The sequence below is a fragment of the Hevea brasiliensis genome, chromosome 16 (genome assembly GCF_030052815.1).
Source record: "Hevea brasiliensis isolate MT/VB/25A 57/8 chromosome 16, ASM3005281v1, whole genome shotgun sequence".
Classification (NCBI taxonomy): Eukaryota; Viridiplantae; Streptophyta; class Magnoliopsida; order Malpighiales; family Euphorbiaceae; genus Hevea; species Hevea brasiliensis.
The window spans coordinates 66,716,843-66,728,502 of record NC_079508.1 but is presented as its reverse complement, the minus strand read 5'-3'; the positions used below and the strand labels follow the sequence as shown (position 1 = coordinate 66,728,502).

Here is an 11,660-nt window from a genome sequence, read left to right as displayed (position 1 = left end):
AAAATATCTATGAATTTATTTATAAATAAAAAAAATAAATTTTAATTAATTTATATAATTATAACCATATGATTTTTTAATTTAAAAATATAATATAAATTTTTTTAAAATTTTATGAAGTAAAATTTTTAATTATTAATTTTTTAATTAAAAATTAATGTAAATAATTTTAACATGATATTTAATTTAATTATTATCTTTTTTTTTCATATGTAAAATATAAAATTATTAAATATAATTTAAAAGAGAAAATAAAAATATAGACTAAACACCATATTAAAAATATTCAAATCAATGTTAAATTAAAAAATTAATTATTAAAAATTAAAAAAATTTTATTATGTAAAATTTAAAAATTAAGAAAAATTTTATATTATATTTTTAAGATGAAAAATTATAAAATTATAACTATATAAATTTAAAATAATTATTTAAATTTATCTTAAATAAAAAAAATTGTATGCAATTTAATAAATATACTAAATTTTTTTTTTCGACACTAAAATAATACCATTGAATTATAACTAAAGTGTACAATTATTAAAAAAAAATTCAGAATAAAACTATAAAAATAAGTAAAATTAAAGATTTTTTAAAACCATTATCTCATAAATTTATGCTTACGAAAAACTATTTATTTTTATTATTAAGTGAAAGATATAATAATCTTATTTATAATAATAGTCTTTTATATATTTAAAATTTATAATGCAGATAGGATTTATGTAATCACTTCACTAATAAAAGCATCAAAAATTATAAAATTGTATCGTACCGTAGCATGTTTTCTCCACATTTCCAACTATTTAATGACGAATTAAATAAAAATTATTCTTTATCAAATTATTCTTAAATAATAATAATACCATTCACATCTATCCATGAATTGTAAAATCTCAAACCCAATAATAATAATAAGAAGAAGAAGAAGAAAAAGGCTTTTACATGACTGAGAAATTTCAGTAACCAGACCTAATTGGTATAGAAAATTAAAAAAAAAAAATTTGAGCTATTTATGTACTTAACACTATAAAAAGGAGAGACACTTCAGAAAAAAAGGAAATAAATTCCATTTACATTAAAATTTTTTAAAATTTACAAATGTTTTTTAATAGCACTTCACATTTTGCCTTCACAAACACCTTGTGGTATAAAGTTTTCCATATACATTATTTGTGAAAAATGTCACAAGGTAAAAAAAAAAAAAAAAAAAAAAAGTGCAAAGTAACATTATAGCCCTTATCCACAAGACAATATTACCCCAAACCCACCTTATTACCATCAAACCTAGTTTACTTACATAGGCCTCACGTGCGGTCAAACCCCATAGATTTCAACTTTCAAACCGGCAGTCAACGCCAGCGCACGTTAGCCCTGGTTTAAGCTTTCCCACAAAGATGCGCATTTCCTTCTTGCAAAGCCAACCCTTCCCTTCTCCAAATCATAAACCACCTCAAACCCCTGCTGCTGGTAGTTCCCCAGGGTTGCGCCGGGCCCACCGCTCAGCTCCGCATCATCTCCGCCGTTCATCAACATCATACACCCAACCTTCCTCTTCCTCCTCACGCCATCTCCACCGTCCACAAATTCATAAAAATAGTTCTTCCTAGGCAGCACTATACTCGATTCATTCCCAACAAAATGTAAGACCAAACTCGGGACATTCACTACACTGTCATAATAGTAACACGGGCCGAGCCCGGTCGTGTCCTCAATTTCTCTGGCTCGCTCATAGACTCTCCCAACTCGGCTGTCAAACTCCGTCACTACCGAGTTATACAAACTCGCCGGCAACATAGTAAAAGTGGTTCCCGAATCCACTACCAACCCACCGCTTCCCTCTCTATTGACAGTTTTCAAAAATGCCGGTGCCGGAATTTTCTTTTTGCCAATAGAAATTCCATCGAGCCCAACACAGTAAAAATAAGGGTGTTTTGGGTTATCGAGCATAGAAGTGTAAACAAATTGAGGTTGATCGTTGTTATTTACCCGTTTCTCCTTTTCGTCTGAACGGCCAAGAATGAGTGGACTCGGGAGGCGGACTCGGTCCGAATCGAACGAGTGAGACACCAGACAGTATGAGAACTGATTCCCAAGTTGAGGAGACAAGGAAGCGACCTGAGCGGGCAAGGAAAGTACGCCGCGGCCGAACCCAGCAACCCCAACTGGCTCAGCGAGAGCAGTGTGGGCGCAGCCGAAGGTGAAATTATGGAGTACTAAAGATGGAGTTGCCAATGGAAGTGTTACAGAGTCACGGTAAAGCCGTGCAATAAGACTGCCATCGCCGTATGCATAATAGAATGGAGGGCAAGAAAATGATCGGCAATCGGAAGTTTCAATGGACTCCAAAGGACAGTTAGCAATAGCGCAGAGATTAGAAGTGGGAAGGTTGGAGTGGGCAGAAGAACATGCAGATGATTTACAGGGGACTGTTCTGGCTGTGGAGGAAAGTTTAGGAGGCAGAGCTGAAGTGGTGGTGTTTTCTGCTTTGCCTTCGCATAGAATGCATTCGAAGGGCTGGCAAGGGAACCAGACAAGGTCGCTGCCGGTATCGAGATAAAGGGAGACACGTTGAGGAGGGTGGGAGCTAAGAGTGAAGGAGAGGGTGTAATCACTACCTGGAGAGAGAGGAAGAGAGACTTGGAGATGGTGGTGTTTTTGGAGGCGACGGTGGTGGTTTTTGAAGCGGGCAGCGGAGCGGGTGGAGGTGGATTTGAGGAGGTGGTGGGTGGAGGTGAAATGGTTATTGGAGAGGGAATGAGTAAGAGGGAGAAAAAAAATCTCAGAGATTGAAAGAGAGAGATGCAGAAAACAGAGCAAAAAACAGAGCAAGAAAGGACAAGAAGTGGCCATGGAGTACGTTTGAGGTTGGTTGTAGGCAAAAGAGTAGAGTGTTATAAGGGGGGGAAAGGGGGGAGTTTGGGAGGAAATTTCTGGTGAATTGGGAGAATAGATTAGGTTGGTGGTAGGGGAGGAGGCTTATGTGAGGAAGCAATAATCATTGGAGATAAAAGCAATGCAATTATGGAGATATCTGTGAAGGTGGCTGCCTGCTAATTTCTGGCGTTGCAGTGACTTCTTCCACTTCAAGCAAAGGACCTTATACCCCCTTGTCCAAGTTAACAATCACTTTCACATTTCCTCATAATTAGGATGAGACTAAAAATAATATAATTATAATAATACTTTGGATTAATTTTTAAGTTGTATAGAAGGGTGGCAGGATGGAGCTACCGTGGCAGGATGGAGCTACCGTGGCAGGTCGGAGTTTAGTGGTAAATTCTCTTATTACATTTATAAGTAATCTATAGTGATTCACGAATATTATTCTATAATATCCATTATAGAAGGGGCTGGTGCGTGAGAGAAATATGTAAAGAAACAACCCATGGGCCATGGATTATTAAAGTGGGGGTCAATCTGAAACTCAAAGCTGGCTCCTGGGAGTCAAAATTGGAACAACATTGAAAAGTCTTGTACTAAGTAGACTAATAATGCTTTCCCTTTTGGTGCTCAAGTTTTTTAATTTGGTTGGCTTCTAAGTTGAAACTGGTTGATAGTACAGTATCATTTTAAGTGACAGGAACTTAATGGAAATAAATCTCATTATCCTCAACCACTTCATGGTAACTGTCCTATCAGATGGGGTTTTTTATTTTTTAAATTTTTTTAGCGCCAATTAGGTGTTGGACAAGCAAGTTCTTTGCACATTAAAATAAATTTATACCATAGTCTAATTAAAAAAATGTAATTCACGCTAGAATTATCATATTCACGAATAATATTTTCTTATGATTTTCTGAACATAACTCATTAACTAATTAGCTAATTAGGCCAATAGCCAAGTCAGCCTTTTCAAATTTCCATATAGTTGCTGAAATTTTCTTATATATATATATATATATATATATATATACAATAGTATATATCTTTTTATATTCATTTTATGACATATAAAAGACTATTTCTTTTAAAATTTGTAGCTGCTCCTAATAATACTTTCTCCAAGATACTAAAACTCCATTACTAAATATGAATACTGTCACTGAAATTTTCCATTTTAATTGTGTGTTTTAACTAAATATTGAATGCTAATGGTTCTTGTATAAAATATATTAGTTGTAAAGATATATGTGAGGTATAAGAAACTTAGGGGGTAATTAAGTTAATAGAAAATATTATAAATAGAATTCAAACCCCTCAAATTTAAAGGTTTATTTAGAATAAATTATTTATAAGAAAAAAATTTAAAAAAATTCTCACATAATTATGTATAAATTTATTTTTTTTCAATAATTTTTTTAAATTAACAAAAATTGAATTCTTTCATTCCAAAAATAAAAATTAACAAAAAAATCAATTAAATTAAAATTTTGTCTAATTTTACATTTAAAAAAAAAGAAAAGAAAAAAAAAAGCTATGAACACTAAATAAATATCGGTTATTGATGATAACTAACCAATGCTAATAGTATTCTAATGCAAAAGGATTAAACACTGTCAACTCAGATAAAAAGTATTATCATGTTGAGGTTAAACAATCCACAACTCCCCTTGTCACTGCACTCAAAACTTTTTTTTTTAAGCTTAATTTCATCTACTGTTTAAAGATAAAGAAGATATTAAATGGGTATTATCATGATATGGAATTCATTGCAGAAGAATTGAATGGGCTCGAAACTGTAATTCTACGGAGGGTTTGGTACCAAAAGGACAGGAAAGAGCGAGGAATTTTTGTTTGAACCTCTTCAAGATTAAAAATGGGTCCCTTGAGATAAATCGCCTGAATTATTTGTTCCAAGGCCTACGCAACAATGGTTCGTGTATAAACTGATTGGTCCATTGAATCCACCCACCTAATATTGTCCCATTGATTTTATACATGCCCTTGATTGAATCTCCTTGAATATTTCCACGCACATGTAGTTGAAATTTTGGGCAAATCTTAACATATTTCAATAGGTTTACGCCCCATATACTTAGGGACCCAATTGGATAAGATTAATGAGAGAGGAATCCAACAAAACTAATATCTATATCTTGATGTTTCATATCTAAAGCTTAAGTCAAATGACAGAGTTGAGTCCCTAACCCAATTGGATAACATACTTCCCACAATACATGGATCATGTAACGCTTATAGATAAAAAGATGTATCTACATTTTTGTCTATAATTAATCTAAGTTAATTTCAATTGAATTATTTATAATAAGATTTAATTCGAATAAATATAAGAATTGTTATTTATAAATTTTTTTTTATCTAAGAAATTGTGGTTGGCCACACAATTTTTGAATGTCTATAACATAAATTATTATCAAGTTGCTCTTCGAGCAACATTTTCAGTAAGTTGCCACTTCTTTTGTTTATAAAGAGAAAGGATTTACAATGTTTCATAGCCCATTGAAAATAGGCTTTAATAAAAGTAGCTTATCGAGTCTCATTAGCCATTTGTTAGAAAATTTTTAGATGGACAAAAAACCATAGTTATTATGAATTTTTGCATGTGTTAAACTTAGCCTATGCATGTAAAATAAGGGATATTAACGGGGTGACAAGTAACCAGCAATAGTCTAATTGATTATCACCTTATTTTAAAAGTTAAATAGCAAAGAAGATGTGAAATTTGAATTCTATATTAAAAAATGCAGTGAAACGTCAAAGGTTGATCTGACAAAAACCTGTACGTCATGCCGAAGTGGCAGTTCTCTGTGGACCCAAGCATCACCATTAGGTCTGTTCCTTTTTTCCATCACTATAATTTTTGATTCGGGTTAGATTCTCGTGACCAGTCGTGAGCCCACAGTCACCACCGATGAACATAGGGCCCATAACTTCCGACCAGGAATCCAATTTATTCTTCAACTGGTGAAATACAAAATATCCTCACCATGTCAGACTGCCGCGCAATTGCGCCATAAAAATATTAAATTTTTACCCTCAATCGAATTTCGAATGCTCAAAGAAGGAAAGGAAACGCGGAGATTCCCGCTGGATTAAGAGAAATTATAACATAAGAATAGTTCAAATCAAATTCACAAATTTTTAATTTTTTTTTTTAAATAAAGAGAATAATTCTCACGTATATATATAATAAACGAAATATATATTCTAAAAAAAGCTGAATAATCTCCTCACATTTAATTAATGAACCTATCATTATTATTTTTCCTATTCAATTTGTTTATGAAACAAAATTTTAAAAAGTTGGGAGCAAACATCACGGGCAGGGCGTCAAGAAGCATAGATATTCAACCAAACAAACACTTACTGGTTGTTCTTCCACAAGAGCAGTCATTATAATTCCTTAAAATACATACTATACAGCTGTGCTCGTGAACCCACAACCATATATAAACCACACTTGAATACGACGTCTTACACATCAACCATGCTTCAGAATTTTATGCAATTCATGGCTGCCATACTTTAAGGAAGAAAAGATATGCCCATTAAGAGCCAGCTACACAAAGTTACCAAACAATAACATATGCCATATGATAATGTTTTTTCCTTCATAAATAATTGTCCCTCTTCCCCATTAGTTTAAGTTAATGATGTTTATGCTCATCTTTTTTGCGTACAATTGCTAACACTCATCTGCCCAAATGCTTTTCTGGTTGCCCAACAGAACAATAACCATTTCTTTAGCATAATTATTGGGGATTTGTCGTGAATGTTTCTCTCCAAAAAGTGTTTTACCTAATACAATGGTAAACCTATCTTCAACTACCAGATTTTGTCACATTCTGCCTGGTAGACTATACTAGACTCCATGGCCATAATTCAAGGATTTAAAACCAGGGATATTGGTTGAAAATTCAATACCGACCAATAATTATGTGGCCCAAGTTTCTCAAGTCAAATCTATTAAATACTTTGAAACTGTCCGTCATTATGCTTCACTGAAAGCATTTCTTCCACAAAACGTTTTGTATTTCTCTACTCATTTGTATATTTCCACAAATCTGAATCACCCCACGCTCAATGCTCTTTTCCCATCTCAATTCTAAAATCTAAAACTATGGTTTACAGTTCTCTAACTTTTGAATTCTGGCAGGGTAGAAAAACTCAGTTTCAGAGGAATTTATAATTAAATCAAGGGTCACCAGATCACTTCTCTCAAATGATCTATGCTTCCATGTTAAGATGGAAACATGATTGGGCATAGAAGACAACTCAGAATATATCTTATGAAAAGTCCTGAAGTAGATCAAAGAAACAAAGAAAGCGCCCAGAAACTACAATTAATAAGTCATCAATATATGCATGCACGTGTGAGCATTCAAGTCTTCTCTTATTTACTCTTCTTTAGTTGGCTACCCCTGCTCTATGTACAGCATTGCACAACCCAACAGTGGACCACTTTGCCCTTATGAGTACTAACTCAGAAAGTTACAATACTAAGAGATGATGGTATAACAATATCAAGCTATGAACAGTAATACCTAAAGGATTCGCAAGCTGTCTTCAATCTCAATGCACATGATACATACGAGCAGGTTGTATTATGTTGGTTCTGAAGACTCACCATACTGGCACTTATAACTATTTCATAGAGATGATGCAAGCTATTCACATCATTATCATCCCCTCCATACTCAAATAAGCCCAATGACATAAATATCTGTCAGTATAATCACAATAGAATGGGAGGAATTTTAAGACTAAAGATCAGTAGTCATCAGGATATTGATCTCAAAATGACCACGCCTAATACTGTCTCCATCCAATGCAAAAACTTATTTTGGAAGGTAACTATTTCTAAAGATTCATCCAATTCTGCAAATAGCTCCAATGAAGAAAGTTAAGCTGATGGCATTTTTAGGCTCTCTCCCCCTTTCCTAAATTAGCTGCCGCTGAACCACACATATGCTACCATCACGCATACATATTTCACTATTCATGACCAAATATCGTATTTAACTTCAGCTGAATGAGTTTGTTTCCAAATATTTTGGAATTAAACTTCAGGTATGTACGTCAGTCTAAATACCTAAAGCAGGAAAACATTCAAACATCAAACAGGTACAAAAGACCAAAATGCAGTGTTGAATAAAGATATCAGAATTCAGACATAGAAATCCATCAAATGATTAATTCCTAAAGCATTTGGCTCATTGATAATTGGTACATAGCATGGTGGATTGCAATATAGGCCATAGCTCCTAAGTCCAAATGTTGGTGAGCACCAAATAAAAATGGGAGAAGAGTGGCTGGGGGCAGGACTTGGACCTTTGTATTAGCCGCAAAGTACTTGTCTAAATTCTGACCATTAGAAGGACGCAAATAGTCCTCTAAATAAGATTTATATACAAATACTAATAAACACCATGACTTCAACTTTTATAGCAGACAATGCCATTTACTAAATTCCATAAGACAATGTCAGAAAATTCTAGTATAAGATGAAAGAATCCTGTGATAGATCCAATCAACAAATGCCGCCTTTAGATGACAGGTCAAATGAAAATATCTAAACACAAAACTAGGATTGCCAAAATTAGTGAAGTCCACCCTAAGATCCATATAAATGATTTTTATTTTGTTTATATAGACAAAACACCATTACATAACTCCAACAGCAAGCAACATCATCTGCTGCATTATAAGGACACAGACCATACCAATTTACTTTTCATCAAGTGAGAACAGATACCTTCAATATGTAAGTTTCTTATAGGCTCCAGATGGGCATTACAATTATTGTTGTGGGCCTGAGACTTTGTGTGTTATTATTGTTGCATTTTCTTTTAAGGAGTTAGGTCATTCTGTCAAAATTTCAGTAAGACCTTAAGAATTATTTTTGCTTTTTTAATTAAATTAATTGATTAATTTTGTCAGTAAATTGATAAAAGTCACTGTGTCTGTATAGGCGATCAGTGCCAGATAACCTTTCTTCTCTACAATCGGATTAGCTACAATCGGGTCGACCAGTCTGTGAGCCAGATATTGATTATTTTTATAATTTTAATATTAATTATATATATGGCATGCTCATACATTATAAATATTTAATTATACACATAAATAGTTAATTTATTATGAGTATTTTGATTGCTGCATATTTAATTATTATTATTTGTTTGTGATTACCAACCTGAGGATAATTTGAAATTGGGTGTGTTATTTATATATGGTATATATGGATATGGATTAAATGGGTAGTCGTTGAGTTGATATCATTGGCCCTCGCATTTGGATTTAAGCGAAAATTCGATTTGAGTTGAGCTCGCTGACAGGATTTAGATTGAGACAGCTGTATAGGGGAATTAGCTCCCATATTTATGTATTGATATAACACACTAGGTGCGTGAGTAGCTCCAAATTATTTTCTCGTGCGAATATTGAATGAATTATTTGTTATATGTGATGGATGTGTATTTCATGGTAGGATTACACTAGTTTTAGATGGTTATAGAAATTGCATCTATAATCATTATCTAAACTCTCTGAATCGAAAGCTCATTTCCTGTTTAAATATTTTTCCCAGGTTGCAGAAGGAGCGAGTTTATTTTCGAGTTTAACCTGCATTTTCCTCTACAGGTTGTAGTGCTTCTTAGTTTAATAGTTTTTATTGTGCCTATTTATTTATTTATTTATTTATCCATTTGTCTAATTACTAGAATTCCGCTGTGACATTAGTTTATGAATATATTGTATTAATTAATGAAAAATTAATAATATTAGATGGTTTGTACATGCTGTGTTTCAGGATTAAGCTAGACTCCTCTAATAGTGGATTTCTGATAACTATCGGGTTGGGTTGGCTCAAATAAATTTATAATATTTTATTTTATTTTTTTTATATGTTGGGCATTGATTTTGATCCTGATTATGGGTTTGAAAATAGTGAGGCTTATTACTGGTCTTAGGAACTGTAGGCTGACCCAGGTCCTAGTGTTGGTCCAGCTCGTGAAATCGAGTTATGACAGAGAGGCCTTCCCCTATCCAAAGGTAGGGTAAGCAAACTGGAAAAAAAAAAAAAAAAAACGTTTGGCTGTATATGAGAGAGTTGAAGGCTAGAAGAAACTTAAATAAATTTCTCTCTCTAGAAACTCTGGAGAGAATGAAATTGCTAGACTACAAAGAAAAATGCTTATTAATAACTGAAAATTCGTATTATAACATAGGCAATAACGTCCTTTGCTTTAAAATTAATAGGCAATAACGTCCTTTACTTTAAAATGAAATAAGAAAGAGGTTAATATTTACTAGTTATCCTTTAATTTTGAAGTTTGTTACACTTTCATTCCTTTTCATTTTGTTACCATAAAGTTCTTTAACTTAAATGAAAATTACATAAAAGTCCCTTGTGTTAGAATATCATCATATTTTCAATTAATTTAATATATGGTAGTGCCATACTATAAAATAAAAAGAAATTAAAGAAACTAAAGTAGCGCAAATGAAACAAATTCACATTAGTCTCTCTCCTACAACCTCTATATCATGTCTATTAATTCTCTACAAAAATCGAGAAATTATATTTCTTACTTAATTAGGTATTGGGTCATCATACCACTCAAAACATCCATAACAATTGAAACTCTGTAATTTTATACACAAACACATAAATGGATACATTTAATATAATAAATTATTATATCTAAAAAAGTCTAATTTTAAAATCAGAAAATCAATCTAATATATTTACTCTTATTTTTTCAAAAAAAAAAGATTTTTCTTTTTATTTTATAGCATGACACTATCATATATATCAAATCGATAAAAATACAATGAAATACTTAGTGTGGGGACTTTTATATAATATTTTTTATCACCAACAGCACCATTGGTTATATAGTGTGGGGACTTTGCTCTAAAATCTAAATATATATATGCAGTAGCTTTCAATTGCACGTGTTAGTTTGCTGCTTTTTTTTTTTTTTGGTTGAACAAGGAAGATAGTTTGCTGCTTTTTTGATGATTCATACTAATATTTTTATTTATAATTTTCTTACCAACTATGTCGTGACATGTTTCTTCCTATCTTTCACATTTTTTTTTATTTGTTGATTTATGCCCTCTCACCAGCCTTTCAAACACGATTTCTATTTTGTTTTTTAATATTGTAGTTGATATTATCATATGATAATCATAAATTTATAATTTTAGCTTAATTAAATGTAAATTATTTATACTAATATTAAAATTTTTATAATTAATAAATTTTAGTTCAATATTTTAATATATAAATCGATAATAGCAAGTGTGAATGATTTTTAATATTAACTAAATTAAAGTTTGAAAAATTTTAAGACAGATAAAGAGAGTGAGACAAATTTCATTGCTATCAATATTACATTGTTTTAATTTATTTAGTTTAAAATGCTTTACCTTTATTTTACTTGTCTTCATTTTTTTTTTAACTTTAGAAATATTTGCTTTATAATAATCAATTTATTTTAATTATTTATATAGTTTAATAACTATAGCATAAAATTATTAAAAGTAATTAGTTAAATGATTGTAAATTTTATTAATATGATATCTATACTTAATTATTTAAGTTATTCTACATGTTAACTATAATCTAATTAATTAGAGAAAATACATTATTTCATTAAAAAAAATTAAAATAACCTATTTTAATTTAACTAGAAAAATAATCTTACTGCATTTTATGGATTATTCATTTAGTTCTACATAGAAAAGGG

At 31.6% G+C, this 11,660-nt stretch overlaps 1 protein-coding gene across 1 annotated transcript; it reads right to left on the bottom strand.

Annotated features, from left to right (window-relative positions):
• Positions 1-1,046: 1,046 nt before the first annotated feature.
• On the bottom strand, positions 1,047-3,143 carry LOC110668763 (probable aspartyl protease At4g16563). The gene has a single exon (XM_021830134.2). The coding sequence runs from the start codon at positions 2,851-2,853 to the stop codon at positions 1,369-1,371; it is 1,485 nt and encodes a 494-aa protein (XP_021685826.2). The 5' UTR covers positions 2,854-3,143; the 3' UTR covers positions 1,047-1,368.
• Positions 3,144-11,660: the final 8,517 nt, after the last annotated feature.